General features: G+C 38.0%; 1 protein-coding gene across 1 annotated transcript in view; it reads left to right on the top strand.

Annotated features, from left to right (window-relative positions):
* The first annotated feature begins 18704 nt into the window (after positions 1-18704).
* Positions 18705-18941, top strand: part of LOC140170751 (uncharacterized) — a 43952-nt gene continuing 43715 nt past the window's right edge. Inside the window, exon 1 of the mRNA XM_072193980.1 lies at positions 18705-18718. Coding sequence (XP_072050081.1) covers positions 18705-18718 — 14 coding nt within the window. The remainder of the gene's footprint in view (positions 18719-18941) is intronic.

The following is an 18941-nucleotide window of genomic DNA, read 5'->3' on the forward strand; positions in this document are numbered from 1 at the left end:
AATGCGAAAAACCTCCTTCATTGAGAGCTACCACAACTTACTGTGAATATGGGAAGATGAATCATGAACGTCTAACTATGTTGCTTGGTGAACGGATTGCCAATTTCCCCGATAGTGAAGATCCTAATCTTCTAGTTGAATCCTATGATAATTTGATATTCTCCGTGCTGGATGAGATTTGTCCCTTTGCCATAAAACACGCACTGGTTTAATGAGGCAATCCCTGAGGCTAGGCGCACCCGGTGGTACCTTGAATGAGCGTAGGTGGAAAAAGACTCGAGCAGAAGCTGATGAAACTACTTTCAGAACTCAGAAGGTCCATCTTTGTAGCTTAATAACAAGTGCAAAAATTGAGTAATTTACAAACAAATTTACAAATGCTACCATGAAATATATGTATAATGTATAATAGTACAATCATCAATTTCCTTCTCAACAGGTCTCTATCTAAACTTCCTGATTGTACTTCTGATAAAATTCTTACTGATATGTTTGTATCCTCTGTATTGAGAAGGTGGATATATAAGAAAGAATATACACACTGATGTAACTTCTGTTGCAAGTGATAATAATACTTCTAGTAACATGCATACAGGTTCATGTACCTTCAAGCAATTTCTTCTTCTGAAAGCATTAGGTTGCAGTAATCATCTGTATTTTTGAGTGAAATTCACTTTTCCCGAGTGTGCCTTTTTGATATTTCACTTGTACGCACTATACTACCATATGAAAACATGCCGACTGTTGCAAATTGTACATACGTTTCGATATTAGAATTTGCGCACACAACTGCAGCAGCCTCAAGTCATGATGTTACATATTAATGTTTTGACTTGAGGCTATAGTTGATTTTGTAATTGCTACCTGTGACCTAGACATCACAATAATTTCATCTCCATTCCTCGAGGAAGATCTCTTTTTTCTTTTACCATCACAGCCAAAAGCTTCAACAAATGCTCTCCTGTATCGTTCGTTGCTTACGTTATACAAGAGCGGATTTACTGCCGAATACAGCCACATAACGCGACTACACCAAAGGATTAACGTCAGCGTCTTAGCTTCAAACATTCTCTTACCAACCAGCCAATACTTTAAATCGTTGAGATTGACCATCTGAGGTGGTGCCAGACATATGAAGAAAACAGTTCCATTCAAAATCAGCATTCTTCCAATTTGATTTCTGGCGCGAAGCATTATCGTCGTTTGCTTGTCAGGCCCCCGTTCACCAGTGATACCTGTTCTTGTACTAAGCGCGTAAATAATTCTGACGTACATGTATGAAGACAAGATCACTGTAAGAGTAAACTGTACAAAGTCAATTGCAAAAGAGTTGGCCAACACCACGAGCAATTTGTGTCTGCCTTGCAGACAATGAATTTTGTATGAAATGTGGTGTTGTCAGACCAATCGATGCATATCGTTTCAGTTTCATGAGCATGGAGACCACCAATACAAGCCGAAACCAACGAAATCAGCCAAGCACTTATCGTCATTCGTACAGTCCAGTTCCTGCCTTTGAGCATTCGATGCGATATCGGGTAACATATTGCCAGATATCTTTCAAAGGTGACGAGTGTTATTAAAAACATAGATGTAAAATAACAAAGGTACGTGATAAGCCATACTAAAGCACAACCGGCACCAGAGTGAAACGACGATAAAGCAAATTCAATTGGAGTATTGTAAAAAGTCCACATGAACCTTATTATTGTTATAATTAGCAACGTTGCATCGCTAACAGCAAGATTACATATGTAGAAGTTGGTAACAGTCCTCATTTCTTGCACGCGATATACAACACATAATAGCGCTCCATTTCCAAGTATGCCCAATCCTGCCACAATGGGTACGATGACTAAGATGAAGATCTTCTTATAGATAGTGTAAAAGTATGGTACAGCTTCATCTTCTGAAAGCAATACGTCGCAATCATCATCTGAGTAAGTAGAATAATTCATTTTCTCGAGTCCATCCGTTTGTTATAGCAATAGTTCTCGCTATAATAATAATAATAATAATAATAATAATAATGGAGCGTATTTATACCGCGCAAAAATCATCAAAAATCACACAAAAAAACCTTAGGAATCAGGGAAAGCATGTAGAATTGAGCAAGAGAAGTGATATTGCGGATGTTGTTGGGAAGGGAATTCCAAGCTACAGGGGCAGCATAACGAAAGGAACGCATACCGGCAGAAGATAAATTAACACGCGGGGTCCTGAGTAGCTTTTCAGATGATGAACGGAGGGAGCGTTGAGGAACATAAGTACAGATAACCGCGGAGAGGTAAGACGGAAGGGTACCCTCAAAGTGCCGGTATGCAAACACACATAATTTAAACTGAATCCGGAATTTTATGGGTAGCCAATGAAGCTCATAAAGTATGGGGGTGATGTGATCATATTTACGTTTTTTAACAATGAGCCGGGCGGCAGAGTTTTGGATCCTCTGGAGGCGAAGAATTTGATCAGAAGTACTATACTATGCCAACTGGTGCTAAAATTATTCTTACAATTCGATGTTTGAATTAATGGACAGCGTGTACGAGTTTCCGATGGAGTATATGTATTTTGAAATAATAATTGTCAAAGCAAACCTTTTTATACTATGATCAGCCTTTATTTAAAAGGCGAAAATTATTCAAGTTTTTGTTACTGCGCGAGTCAATTAAGTCCCAACTTCACAAAAGCGCGCGTCAGTCGTCACGCAAAACACAAAGCACAATTCACGTAGGTACTGATTTAAGCTGTATTTACGATATTCTATGTCAATCCACGAGTCCCGCCCATTATGAGCTGATCAGAGTATACAGCCTGTCTCAAAAAAAATTGTGCAAGTGAAAAGCGCCCTCTGTGGCAATTAGAAAATACCGTTGTGACATATTGCTTACATCATCGTCAAGGGCATAGTCTTAGCTCTCAAATGCCGTTTAGTCTGTTCAATTTGCTTGTTTTAATCTCGAGATATGCTTACTTAACAACAAAAGGGTAAAATCACAATTGTGCCACTTTTACTAGGGAAGAGGGTTGTACATGTAAATCAATGATAGCATCAAGTTTATCAAGAGTTCCTTCCTGAAATCAAAAGAATGCATCAATTACATAACAATACAAAATTGTTTTTAATGTTTTATCATGATAAAAGTATAATGATTCTCTTTTTCCACTTACGACAAATTAAACGATAAATAAATATTTCACATTCTGCTGTAAAATCATTGACATGTGCATGTCAATGATTTTACCATGGTAAATGCTGTTCTTTTTGGGCGAAAATCACGAAGTGATTTTCGACCCATATTGCGCTGGGTTTTGTTCTACTTACTTGTCCACGGCGTTTCAGAATAAAAACGAAATATTCGTGCTATCTATGTAATCACGAAACTACAGAGGCGTTAGTATCCATTAAAATTTGTCATTACTACTTCATGTTGATATTCAAACAGTGCTATAAAGTTGTCGTACCAAGAAATGTGTTTGTATTAAAAGAAATAATTGTTTTACAACTTCCATGAACTAGCATTACTTTTATGCAAATCAGAAAATTGCAACAGATATTTTTCATTTCTTTCAGACTGAGCGGTATTGCCAGATTGTACGTACAGTTGGGCTACATTTAGCCTCATTTAGTTTTATTGATACTGTCGAAATACTTGCTTGCATGTGCTTGTTGCTTTACTGTAGCGTATAGAATGTGTTAATGATACTATACGCCTTCACTTGGCTCTGCTGATGTAACACCGTAACGCCCTCACTCAGGCTTGCTGGTTTAAGGAGAATCCTTTAATCGGTGTAAATGAATAAGTGGAGCTAAAAGGCGCAAGGTACCATTCGGAAGTAAATTATTGTACATGTACCGTGCCAATTTGACTTTCTGAAGGGGGGGGGGTAAGATGACTCGTAAATCTGTATATACTAGATTGAGAGATCTGATACTGGTAATAATATCTGGGTAAACGTGGAAGTTAACTTACAAAGAACGTCATTTATTTTATCAAACATTTAAGGCTAAAGGCAAAAATTACATGTGAAAATGTTATTCTGCGGATGAAATTTATTGTTAGAACACGGAGATAAAATAGCATTGAATTGTTAGAAGATTGATGCACTTCTATCTCACAATACACGCAAGCCATCATCATAGTCATCATGATATCAGGTAAATTACATGATGTGATCACGCACTTCTTCCACTTGACTTTCACTTACCTGTGTTTTCATTGGTAAATTGTTGTTGATGTGCATTACTTACAATTGTATTCATTGGATACTTTTGGTGTCAAACTTGAAGTAGCTTGGCACGCTTTGATCATGCACTTCTTCCACTTGACTTCCTCTTACCTGTGTTTTCATTGGTCAATTATTGTTGATGTGCAATACTTACAATTGTATTCATTGGATACTTTTGGTGATAAACTTGAAGTAGCATCGGTATCGATCGGCTTGCCTTGTCAATATCGTGACAAAGACTTTGTTGAATCTTCTCAATTTTGTGCCTGGACTCGAGACGTTAAGGACCTAAGGCCGTATAAAATTAATGTTTTGGTTCTCGTCCAGAGGATTTTCATGAATTGATGAGGGAGGGAGGTGTTTGTTTGTTTGTTTTTGGTTTTTTTTCAAATGTGAGATTCTGAGGGATAAACCCCCTAGAGTACCACAAAAAGACTTGGAAGTGAAGCTTGTTCTCTAATAAACTTATTTATATGTATGAAGATTTCATAAATCATTCCAAAGTCTAAAAAATTGAAAAATCTAAAAAAAATCAAAAAAAATCTGACAAATCCCAGAAATTGAGGAGGGAGGGGACGAGAACCAAAATATTAATTTTACACGGCCTAAACATCGATTTGTCAGAAATTTTTTTCAATAAATACGGCAATAATTTGTTCGCATAGTACTTTCTTATTATTGTACATCGATTTTATAGCTTCTGTAGCAAAGGTAGAAACTGCATATAGTTCGGACAATAAGTGTATACCAAATAAACTGCGTGTGCTTATTATGCTAACAATTCACGTTCATTGACTGTTGCACTAAGTATTATTCAATGCTTATGAATTTCATCAACGTGTACAATCTTTTCAATCCAGTATATTAAGAAATACATGTATAACACAATAAAAACCAGGCCCATAAAAACACATATCTATAATTTGCCAACAATTGAACATCCTTTTATAAATTTTCTCATGCTAATAATCCTTTTTGTTTTTATCAGCTGTTAGTATTTATCTAAACTTTCATTGTATTAATATGCAATGTATCAAAGACATTACGTTCATGCACAATAATAACATTCTTATTGCGTAAACCTTGTATGCTCATAACTATAGTTACTATTTACATATCAACATATATTTTTATACTTTTTTATCCAGCTAACGACTTAATAACTATGTGATGCCATCAACAAAAACAAACATATTTCATTGGAAAAAATGATCCAAAGCAATATTTCCTTTTCATTCCTCTTTTGGAAACACTGTACTTGCTCATATCTTTAGGACTACTTATTCAAATTCAATGAAGTCTCTGAAAAATGCAGGGTTGTAAATGCTGCTTACTATCCTATAGGCAACTTAATAAATGTCCTATAGCAAATTTAACATTTCAAAGTTCCAACTTCTGCTTGATGCCATCACATAATGTGTATTAGTGTAACCTTTACAACTTCTACTCTTAATACATATTTGTCAGCAAAATACTTATTTCTTTCCTTTTTTAAACAGCTCTCTACCATGTTCACAAATGTCACCTTGTCTAAAATTTATATCAACAATTCTAAGCAATTTATGTACCATCACTTAATACTATGTAATGTTGTAACTTTCAAACGTAAGCTTCAACACTATGCTCCTCCTTGTACAATATATCAGTAACTTCAAAAGCCTGCCAGTTACAAATGTAAATATGTACATTATTAAAATTACTATATATTTTTGCACGAACAAAACTCAATATAATGCCAAACTTTCACTTTTAATCTTCATTATAAGTGACTTAACAAACACATGAAAACAATTCATATGCCAACCACCACTAACCTTCTAATGACATTCATATTTTGTTATGGATATGACTGATGCACATAAACTTATTTACATAATAATGTCAACGTAATAACTACTGTGTTATGATAATGCTTTTATGTTATCTCGATCTTTATAAGATTATATTTCCAGTATTATTAAAATTACAAAACTACATTGCATGTGTCTGTAGTAATTATTTGTGTTTCTTTTAACCAACCTTTAGCCAACAATTGCCTATCAAGAATTATCCAGTGTATTTTTACTACATGCCCTACTTGTCATTTGACAAACACCAAGTGATTATTATGAATAATTATAAAAACAATTCGAATAAAATAACTACACCTTTATCATGGCACTTCCTCTTGATTCGCCCTGTTCCTTTTTAAAGGAATTTTTATTCTCATTCAAGACATGTTAAAAGACAAACAAATATTACACACTTATGGGTTAATGAACTTTGACAAGTTCATGAAATTTGACAAATTAATGAAATTAGTCAAAATAATGCACACGCGCGTGTTGATGCGTCTAATGCACGAGCCCCGAAGGGGGGGAGTGCATTAGACGTATCAACATCAGCTATCATTGATTTACATGTACAGCCCTATTTCCTAGTAAAAGTGGCACAATTGCGATTTTACCTCTTTGTACTTAACTAAACATATCTCGAGATTAAAAAGAGCTAATTGAACAGACTAAACGGCATTAGAGAGCTAAGACTATGCCCTAGACGTTGATGTAAGCATCATGTCACAACGGTATTTTCTAATTGCCACAGAGGGCGCTTTTCACTTGCACAATTTTTTTTGAGGCTGTATATTGGTTTTCAAATAGTGTGCTAATCCAGGCAGTACGGATACACCGTCTGATTTTATTACACGATTTACTATATCATTGTACTTTTCATTCTGACATGAATTCATAAGGCATCACATAAAAGCAATATTTTCTCATCCCGCTTTTCGGTTCACGGATGATTTCATAAATGTACATTTTATGATGTGTGCAAATTAATTTTTCGCATTTAATGTATTCTTAGTCTCACAATATAGACAAACACCTATAATAATATGGATTATTAAGCGTTACTGTTTCTACTGAGATAAATATCAATCAATTGTTTTAACATTTACCACAAAACTGATGCTACAGTTAATAAATACACAAAAAATTTTAATTTTTTTTTAAAAGTTTGGGATCCTCATAATCAAGATCTCATTTACCAAATTGAAGCGATCCAGCGTCGAGCAGTTCGTTTCATAAAAAATGATTTCAGTAGAAAAACGAGTGTCACCGAACTTGTGAAGGACTTACACATGAGCAGCCTACAGGATAGAAGGAAAATCGACCGTTTGACAATACTTCACAAAGCCAGAGAGGGTCACCTGGCCCTTCCAGTGCAAAAGATACTTCGCCCACCCCATCGCCTCACCAAACGAAGTCATATTTAATAGTTACCAAGAACTACAAGTCAATAAAGACGTTTATAAATACTCATATTATCCCAGAACAATTGAGGACTGGAATTCACTCCCAGCTCCTCTAACGCTAACGCAACAACAAGACTCCAAGTTATTCAAAGAAATCATCAAAGACCACTTCTGTGGCATGTAAAGCAGTCCTCGTAGCGCACAACCCAATTCCTCGTCGTTTGACCCCACCTGGGGCGTTGATGAGTATCTTCGTAAGAGTAAGAGTAAGAGTAAACTTTTTCGTGGACATCTTTTGAACCATACCCTAAATATTCGAATGCGCCTTTAATTATTTTTTATTTTACTCTCACGTTTGTAAGTCGTTCTACGTATACTGTTAACATAGTTCGTTTTATGCAATTCCAAGAAAAATAGGTTGATTTTAAGAGATCGAAACTTTATTACAGAGGTGGGCAACCTATGGCCCGCATACTAAATATATCCGAAAGAATGTCTTCACTTTAAAAGAAAATTTAATTTCAAACCGCGGACCTTGTGTCAGTTAATATTCTTTTAGTACAAGTACTTCAAGCATGTCTTCCAGACTTGTCTTACAAGATCATATGTTTTCATTCCTATCAAAATTCCCCCTATCAACTGAGCAACGATTTTGCCTCTTTTTTCACTACCAAGATTTCAAAAATACAGTATAATCTGAAAAAAGAACACAACACCGGATGGCAATGCAAGTCATAATGATTCTACTTGGCAGATTTTGCAACTGCAGCAACTTCATGTCATGATGTTGCTTAATGAATGTTTTTGCTGCAGGCTAAAGTTTGTTTTATATTTACCACCTGTGACCAAGACATCACAATAATTTCATTTCCATCCCGCCAACAGCTTTAGCACATTTTCTCCTATATCGTTCGTTGCTAACCTAGCTTTAACATTTTACATGAGTATGCATACTGCCGAATTAAACAACCACATAAGCGATTCAAGCAACGGATTAACATCGTTGTTTTAGCTTCAAACATTCTGTCACCAACCAACCAATACTATATATATTGTATATTTCATTTGGCGCCAAACATATGAAGAAAACCGTTTCATTCAAAATCAGAATTTTTCCAACTTGATTTCTGGCGCGAAGCATTACCGTCGATTGCTTTTCAGTGAGACTTATCCTTTGTTGGATGTAAACAATTCTGCTGTACATGTATGAAGACAGTTTTACTCTGATATTAACACGTTTGCGCCCAGATGAAACTCAATTAACTGTTTAGTTTTTATGATGCACATCAAAACGAGGCAATTTCGCGAAGAAAGCCGCGACTGAGGATGTCAATCTCATAAACCATATCATGATATTGGTTATTCCAAAAAGTAGATGCACACCCCTATAGAGGATTTCCAGACTTTTAGTCCAGTCATGATTGTTGGAAATCTAGACTTTTAAAGTGTCCAAAGGCAAAAAAACAGCAGAATATATATTTATTTAATTGCATTTCCAAGGTTTTTCCAGTGCGCACTTATTTTGTGGAATAGCAAATTGCATAATTGATGTTTATGTCTGTATGTTTGCAGAGTCCACCATAATCCATACTGCATTGAGAACTAAAATGTGACTAAATATAATATTCATGTCTTGGGCGCCGTTCCCAAACTTTTCAATTTGCAACAACTCCAGGTCATTATGTTACATATTAATGTTTTGGCTGCAGGCTAAAGTTGATTTTGTTCTGTTACCTAGATATCATACTGAAGTTGAACTTGAAATCAATCATAACATTTTCACTTCCATTCCGCGAAGAAGAGCTCTTGTTTCTTATACTGACACATCGAAAAGCTTCTGCAAATGCTCCACTGTATTTTTCGTTGCTAACGTTATACATGAGCGGATTTACTGGGTAATTGTCGAATAGTTTAGGCCAAAAAAAAAAAGAAAGTATGTCTCAGACACAATTGGTAAAAAAGCTAAGTGCTATGCGTTTTTTATTTTTTTAAAAATTTTTAAGAAAATGAGCTATGCGATATGCGATTTTTTTTACAGTCAAGGCACAATATTTATGCACTTTTTGATATTCAAATACAGAAACATAGTAATATGCATACACAATGAATAGTTTTCTTTGTCTCTTTTACAATCATGGCGAAATGTGTACAAAAACAAAACCAAACTGCAAAAAAAAAGACAAAATTAGATCGCTATACGATACTGAAAAATAATTTAAAGAAATGAACATATGGGGAAAAAAACCCACAAAATTACGGCCAACGCGTAGCGCTAAGCGCTAAATTGGATTTCACATAGCAATGCGCGCGGGTGTCTGAGACATACATTGTTTTTTTCTTGGCCTTACGCATTACCGAAGTATTTGCATGCCTATACTTAATCAAATTTGCGGACATCATTTTACCTACTATAAATCAATAAATCATCTTGTTTATTACAAAGTATGTTACCTCTTGTTACGCTTATAAGTCGTTATTTGTGTTTAAACAAACAACATCAAGGATTGATTGATTTCAATCATTTTGATAATATAGCAGGTTTAAGTGGCAGACATTTCTATAAGTGGCAGACATTTTCTATTAAGATAAAAGTACATATGGCCTGAACAAAACATTGGGAACACAAAACATAACAATGTATACTGTACTTTAGTATATGATCGAATTAAATTGAAAGAATGTGCTCAGAATCCTGATATTGAATTTTATTTTATTCTCCATTATACTAATTTGTGATGCGATCAAGCAAACTCAGTCGGAACTCGGAGATATTAAATTTTCAGTTTCTTATAGGATAGTGAAAAAACATTAACAAAGCTGCATTTTCCAGAAAATCCCATTGAAATTGAACAACCAGTTGCAATGATATGAGCAATTAAAGAGTTTCCAAAACAAGACGAAACAAAAGGAAATATTTGCTTTGTTTGGCTATATCTCTAAATCAATATTTCCGAGTTTCGACTGATTTTGTTTGATCGCATCACATTTGAATCTTGAATTTTTTCTTATGCTCTAGCATCCACTAGCTAAATGTGTGTGACCAGATCGACAACCGTATCCATTATTCCTCTTCAAAACCGAGCTTTTGATATCAGAAGAAAGTTCATATTTTTTTACATTACCCCAGTAAAATTTCACCCCCGAGTTGTTTAGTTTAGATGTTGTGAACAAAAACGTCGCAAAAAGACGGAAGTATGTACTATCCTGTGGGGTTTTGTTATACACGTGTTTTTGTCTTATATCAAAACCGCTGGAGCAATACATATCAAAATTTGGAAACAGATTATTTTAATGGTAGGCTTCAATGAAAGGAAGGAAACAGAATATTAAAAAACTGACCACCCACTTTTAAGCCGAGTATAAATGCTTTTAGTACTTTAAAAAAAGAGGAAGAATCTTCTTAACATTAACAGAAACAAATACAAATAATAAACAAGAGATCGAAACTTTATTACAGGGGAGGGCAACCTATGGACCGCATGTGAAAGATATCCGACAGAATGTCTTCACTTATTTAAAGAAAAATTGAAATTCAAACCGCAGACCTTGAGTCAGTTAATATTCTTTTAGTACTAACTAGAACTTTAAACATGTCTTCCAGAGTTGCTGACAAGAATTCGTGTTTCCGTTCCTGATTATGATTACCCCCATCAATTAAGCAACGATTTTACCACATTTTTCAATCCAGGATAATCTGAAAAAAAGAAAACAACACCTGATGGCAATGCAAGTCATAATGGTTCTACTTTCAGATTTTGATCTTACTACAGAGGACGGAATCCGCAAATCGACATTGAGTTTTCTTGTCTTCCGTGCCGTTACCCCAACAACCCCGTGTCATGATGTTACATAATGAACGTTTTTGCTGCAGACTAAAGTGTGTTTTATATTTACTACCTGTGATATTTTCATTCCCATTCCACCAGAAAGCAACCAAAGGATTAACGTCGTTGTTTTAGCTTCAAATATTCTCTCACCAACCAACCAATGCTTAAAATGTTCGAGATTGTATATTTCATTTGGCGCCAGACATTATGAAGAAAACCGTTCCATTCAAAATCAGCATTCTTTCAATTTGATTTCTAGCGCGAAGCATTACCGTCGATTGCTTTTAAGAGCCGCGTTCTCCAGTGAGACTTATCCTTTGTTGGGTGTAAACAATTCTGCTGTACATGTATGAAGACAGTATTACTCTGGTATTAACACCTATGATATACGTTTGCGCACAATATGAGACTCAATTAACTGTTTAGTTTTTATGATGCACATCAAAACGAGTCAACTTCGCGAAGAAAGCCGCGACTGAGGATTCCAATCTCATAAACCATATCATGATATTGGTTATTCCAAAAAGTAGATGCACACCCCTATAGAGGATTTCCGGACCTTTAGTCCAGTCATGATTGTTGGAAATCTAGACTTTAAAAGTGTCCAAAGGCAAAAAAACCAGCAGAATATATATTTATTTAATTGCATTTCCAAGGTTTTTCCAGTATCATTGGGAACTAGAATTCCATTTATTTGAATGTAAAGGTACTCCTCCAATATAATATTCATGCCTTGGGCGCCGTTTCCAAACCTTTCAATTTGCAACAACTCCATGACATTATGTTACATATTAATGTTTTGGTACCAGGCTAAAGGTGATTTTGTTCTGTTACCTAGATATCATACTGGAGTTGAACTTGAAATCATAACATTTTCACTTCCATTCCGCGAAGAAGATCTCTTGTTTCCGATACCAACACACCTAAAAGCTTCTGCAAATGCTCTCCTGTATCGTTCGTTGCTTACGTTATACATGAGCGGATTTACTGTCGAATTTAAAAGCCCCAAAACGCGACTCAACCAATGAATTAACGTCGTCGTTTTAGCTTCAAACATTCTCTCCCCAACCAACCAATACATGAACAAATCGAGATTGTATATTTCATTTGGCGCCAGACATATGAAGAAAACCGTTCCATTCATAATCAGCATTCTTCCTATTTGATTTCTGGCGCGAAGCATTGCTTTCGTTTGCTTTTCGGATCCGCGTTCTCCAGTGATACCGGTCCTTGTACTAAGGGCGTAAATAATTCTGCCGTACATGTATGAGGACAAGGTCACTGCAAGGGTAAACTGTACAAAGTCAATTGCAGCAAGAGTTTGCCAACACCACGAGCAACGGTCTACCTTGCACACAATGAATTTTTCCGCCATGTTCTGAAATGTGGCACTGTTAGACCAATCTATGCATATCATTTCAGTTTCATGAACATGGAGAACCACACACGCCGAAACCAATGAAATCAACCAAGCACTTATCGTCATTCGTACAGTCCAGGTTCTGCCTTTGAGCATTCGATGCGCTAGCGGGTGACATATAGCCAGATATCTTTCAAAGGTGACGAGTGTTATTAAAAACACGGATGTAAAATAACAAAGAAACGTGATAAGCCATACTAGAGCACAACCGATACCAGAGTAAAACGTCGAAATAGCAAAGTCAATTGGAGTTGTAAAGTAAAGCCACATAAGCCTAATTGCACCAACAACTAGATACGTTGCATCGCTAACAGCAAGATTACATAGGTAGAAGTTGGTCACAGTCCGCATTTCTGGCACCATATATACAACAAATAATAGCGCAGCATTTCCGAGAACGCCCAATCCTGACACAATAGGTATGACAACTAAGATGAAGATCTTCTTATACATAGTGTAAAAGAACGGAACAGCTTCTTCTGCTGAAAGCAATACGTCGCAATCATCGCCTGAATGAGTAGAATTCATTTTCTCGAGTGCACCCTTTTGATATGCACTTGCACGAGCTACACTACCATATCACAATATGCCGACTGTTGTACAATGCGATATTTGAATTAATGGACATCAAGTAGTTTCCGATGGCAGTATGTCGTCACTGGGCGGGAAAAACATGCTTTTTGCCCTTGAACATGGATGAAGCAAACCATTCAATATAAAGTATACACATACTAGGCTTTATCCATGTTCAAGGGCCAAAAGTAAATGAGGTGTTTCCTGCATGTACTTTAATTTGGCCCTTGAACATGGATGAAGCAACCAATTCAATATAAAGTCTACGCCTACAGGGCTTTATCCATGTTCAAGGGCCAAATTAAAGTACAGGAATTATATTAGGTTAAGTATTGGGTTAATTCACTTTAAATCTACACTCCCCGTGTGAAGGATTACAATATTTCAAATGAAATTACCACATTAAGCAATTCTATTTGAAACTCACCTTCCTCTCTAGATGGTTCAAGTTGAATCTTTCTCATAGGGTGTATGCAATTCAAATGGAGCAGCCTAAAGTGTTCATTCCATTTGAATTCATTATCCTTCTGTGGAAGATTAATCTTGTTGCAGACCCTCCTTAATTTCGATATTAAACGTCATATGCCGTTATATTGGGAACCAATTGATGTATAGATAAGGGTCTTCTCTATCCAGTGATGCCAAATATTAGTACGAACATTCCCCACATATATAATATGAAATCATACTTCGAGTGTACCGTGGCAAAATTGGAAGATTCTGGCTATATACAAAAGTATAGGCAACACTTTAACGATTTTATTTATAGAAATATTTAAAAAGATGATTTTTGAGTGATTTTTATGAGCAGCGAGAAGTCCACTCCACGACTATGTACATGTGTATATGGTGATGAATGCACGCTAAATCGCGGCGACACATACATGTAGCTCCTTGGAAATCACGGTTGTAGCCGTGAGTTCCAATTATTGGAACTAAGTGTCCCGCACGCTTAATTTCTTTCTGCAACTATAATGGGCCGCAATATATCACTAACCGCAAAGGACGGGGTATGGTTCATCATTGTTAGGGTTAGAGTCTTAGGGTTAGGGTTTAGGGGATAGGGTTGTTGGGTTAAGTGATAGAGTTGTTGGGTTAGTTTTAGGGTTTAGAGTTAGGGTTGGGGTTTGGGTTAGGGTTAGGATGAGGATCAGGTTCATTATTGATCGGAGATTATATACGTATTTATTAGTACTAATATTGTGAGAAATTTGATGTGTTTACACGCTGAGGATGTCATATCGAGATAATAAATGCACGTGAGAAATTTGATATGACGGACGTAGCTGTAACTTTATTGATGTTGATAGTTGTTAGTTTTCGACTAAGTCTTCATCAGGCAACACAAATAGAAAGTGGACACTTAGACCAGAGCGATGAGATGATGTCATCATCTCATATGACCAAAGTAGCAGAGGTTTTTTTTTTAACTACCCTGTCGACAACAGATTGCTCAATGTTTAGGCGCTTCCTGATTGCTGTATTTCGGATTTTGTCCAGTCTTGTGACACCCAATATATTTCTTAGGCATATCATCTCAAAGACGAGAAGTCTGTCCTCATCGACTTTCTTCAATGTCCAGGTCTCAGTCCAGAGAGTAAATATTGAGAAGACGAGGACTTTGTATAGTTCTTGGTGTGTGTTTGGATGTCCTTGTTTTGGAGTTTCTGAGCAGCCCCTGTTGCTTTTCCTATCCGGAGTTTGATATCATCTGTGCAGGATCCCTGTTGGTTGATTGTACCTCCCAGGTAGGTGAACCTTTCAACCTGAGCAAGTTGTTTCCCATTTATATTGATGTTGATTTACTTTGGTACTCTGCTGATGATCTGGACTTCCGTTTTGGTGATGTTGATTTTTAGTCCAAATGCTGAACTACTGTGGTGAACAAAAAGTGTTTGGAGATCTTCTTTCTTCTCTGCAATAAGTGCAATATCATCAGCAAACCGTAGGCTGGTGATGATCTGGCCTTGGACAGTAACTCCTTTGTCGCTCTCGTGAAGGGGGGGGTATTGCATTGCTAGTTCCAGCAGGATGTTAAATAGTTGTGGAAATATTATACAGCCTTGACGCAATCTTACCAGTGTCTTGAACCAATCGCCATTTACTCTTACTGCGTTTGTGGATTTCTGATTTCTTCAGGAGTCTTATGATTTTGCTGGAGAAGCCGAAGAAGCTGAGTGCTTTCCAAAGCCCCTCTTACCACACGGAGTCGAAGGCTTTTTCAAAATCGAAGTGTGAAGAGCTGGTCGATGGTTGATCTCACAGGTCTGAATCCTGCTTGTGATTCAGAGAGAATTTGCTCTGTTTTATTCATGATACGCCTTTGGATGAGGGTTAAGACTTTACATGCGTGACTGAGAAGGCTGATTCCTCTGTAGTTGCCGCCAGTCCAACTTATCTTTCTTCTTGTAGATGTGTGTGATAATCCCCCAGTCATCGGGAAAGGTTTCAGTGTCCCATATCCTCTTGCAGAATTGGTGGAAAGTTTCAATTCTTATGTCTCCTGCTGCCTTTATTTCCTCAGCGGTGATGCTGTCGTATCCTGGTGCCTTTCCTTCCGAGAGCTTCTTTATACCACTTGCCTATTATCTGGTTCAGTGTCATTATTTGGCATTTGGGGAACACTGTTTGCACTGTTCTCGTTGATTGGATTATTTTTGTCATAAAGTTCTTGATAGTTTTCCTTCCATCTTGATTCCTCCATTTCAGTCAGGATTTCCCCCCTCCTTACTTTTGACGGTTTGCATCTTGGTTGATGCTTTCTTAATTGTGGAGTACACTTCCTTGGACTTTGCAGCCTGGTGTGCATTGTCAACTTTGATACACAAAATCCTGTAGTCATTTATCATGGTATCCTTTCGTTTTTCCTTTTGATTTCTCTACCTGGACTCCCATGTCCACTATCCTTGTTCTGTTTGAACTTGGTGTTGCTGATGAATAAATCGTTCATTGCACAGAAGTTTAGTATTTTTTCACCTCGGTGATTTGATTCACCATATCCATGTTTCCCCAATACATTTTCATATTGTGTCCAATCTGTTCGAACTTTTGCATTAAGATCTCCCATGACTATTTGAATGCTGCTTTTGGGAATCTTGTCTATGGTTCTTTGGAGAAGGTCATAGGATCCTTCTACCTTTTCCTCATGATCTGCAGTGTTTGGTGCATATACTTGCACTACTGTAATGCCTCCTGTTTAATTTAGAATTTTGCTGTTATAACCCTTGGTGAGATAGGGCTATATCCCATGAGTGCGTTTTGTGCCTTCTTGTTTAGAATGAGGGTTACTCCAGCACGATGAGCTGTGACATTCCCAAAGCATAACATTTTGTATCCTTCCGAGATTAATTCTCCAGAGTCTTACCAGTGGGTTTCGGAGATTCCTAGAATTTGCCAATCAAATTTCTCCATTTGGTTTAGCAATATCTCAAGATTGCTAGATTGGTGTAAAGTTCGAACATTCCACGTTCCTATATCAATCGTTGCTTTTGTAGCTAATAAAGCCATCCTGTTCAGTGGTCTATCAATTAATACTCCGCTAATTGGGGCTCGACTTGGTGCTAGTCCCGCTTTGGGAGGACCTTCAAATCTTCCGATTAGAGTTGCAGCATCATGCTGCACTACAGTAGGTAGGCCCATTGGTTGGACTGGTTGATGCAGAGTGCTGGAATTTCCTTTTATCATGAAACAGTTTCGCTCATAACTAGCTAGGCGGATGAGACAATCCTCTCCTAGCCACCCTGGTCTGTCCGTCACCTACTGAACAAGTCAGTCGGCTCACAACCCCCACCGTCGAGAAGGTAGACCAAGACGTTTACCCATTAACTCACAAGTCGGTCGTCCCCTCACTGTATATGCTACACTATGTGCTACTCTATATTCTACACTACATGCTACATGCAAGATGCTACCAGGGACGGTCTCCTCCTTGTTGTCCATCATAACAAGTATGATAAGAGAAAACAGGTTTTGTTACAGATCTACCTACCAAAAAAAAACCCAAAACCGAGTTTTTGTTTCCAATGTATATTATTCTGCTTTACTTTTTACACAGTCTTCTTCTTCTTTCGTGTCCTTACATCAAACTGTACTTATCCACTGAGAAACACACTTTTGTGCCCGTTGAGAAAATTGCGCCAGATCGTGTGTCGTCACAGGATCTTCCAAAAGCAGGCATTCCAGCCGATGCTGCATCGTCTGTGGCTCTTGTCCACAATCACACATGGTCGGGCCACTGATGTATCCCCATTTGTGAAGGGTATCCTTGCAAGGTACAACACCGGTTCGGAGGCGGTTAAGGCATCTCCAGTTTGCACAGACTTCGTTTGCTCCTGGAGGTAGTGATTCTGTGGGTTAAATCCCCATCTCAGTGGTGACTGCTTCAGATGAAAGCCTTTCTTTCCACATCTGGGTGCGAGCCTCTGATGATGTTGTTTGCAGAGGGAGGGTGCTTGTGATGAAGCTTTTCCTTGACTTCAGCCGTCTGTATGGTGGTGTGTGGTTGAAGAGGGGGTGTCTTACGTCCGTGGTCTGTTTACGGCGTTCCTCTTTGCTTGCCACAGCTCTCCGGATGTCAGGTGGTGCGATACCTGCCAAGAGGTAGACCTTGTCCATGTTGGTAGGCCTTAGACATCATGTGATGGAGCGGCAGCTTGCGTTGAGTGCAGAGTCCAGCTTCCTAGCATGTGATGATATTTCCCAAGCAGGACATGCGTATTCCGCGGTGGAGAAACTCAAAGCCAGTGCTGTTGATCTGATGGTATCTGGGCAAGCACCCCATCTGGTGTTGGCAAGTTTGCGCAAGATGTTGTTGCGTGTGCTGACCTTGGCCTTGGTCTTCTCCACGTGGGCCTTGTAGGATAGGCATCGATCTAGTGTGACCCCTAGGTACACTGGGTTAGGGCAGAAAGGGAGCTTGGTACCAGACCAGGTGATGTTCAACTGTCGCTTGGCTTCCTTGTTGATAAGGTGGAAGGTACAGGCCTGGGCCTTCCTGGGTTTGCGCGCAGTTGATTCTCGTCGTAGTACTCTCCTAGTCCAGTCAGTGTATCTGTCAGAGTGTCTTCAATCACCTCAAAGCTTGTACTCTGGCTGGTTACGCACAAGTCATCTGCATATATAAACCGCTTGGTTTGGCTGTCAACTGGCTGGTCGTTAGTATAGATGTTGTATAGCAGAGGAGCTAGGACCCTTCCCTGGGGGCATCCGTTTCGCTGTCTGCGCCATCGGCTTCGCTTCCCTCCTAGTTCACCAAAGAACCTTCTGTTCTGGAGCAGGGTTTGTAGAAGCCTGGTGAGGTGAACATCCTTAGTCATCTCTAGCACTTTGGCGAGTAGCACACAGTGTGTACCACAGACTAATGGTGGGTACACTTTCATCACACAAACTGCGCATGCATGCATCCCACGTGATCACAATCATGGCTACCGGTCGGTGATCTTGTTGCCACGCGAGGGGCCCTAGGTTTGAATCCGGGGGGGGGTACCAAGTGACTTCTGTGTTTATCTTTCCTGCATCCAGGCCTATTAAAGTACAATCCAAATACAGACACTGAATAGATTCATCAGGTTTGAAGATAAATAAATATACGATTTCTTTAAAACAAAACCAAAATTTACTCACTAGCTTGACGGTTTCGCTTTTCATGGTCGAAAAG

The sequence above is a fragment of the Amphiura filiformis genome, chromosome 15 (assembly GCF_039555335.1).
Source record: "Amphiura filiformis chromosome 15, Afil_fr2py, whole genome shotgun sequence".
NCBI classification, from domain to species: Eukaryota; Metazoa; Echinodermata; class Ophiuroidea; order Amphilepidida; family Amphiuridae; genus Amphiura; species Amphiura filiformis.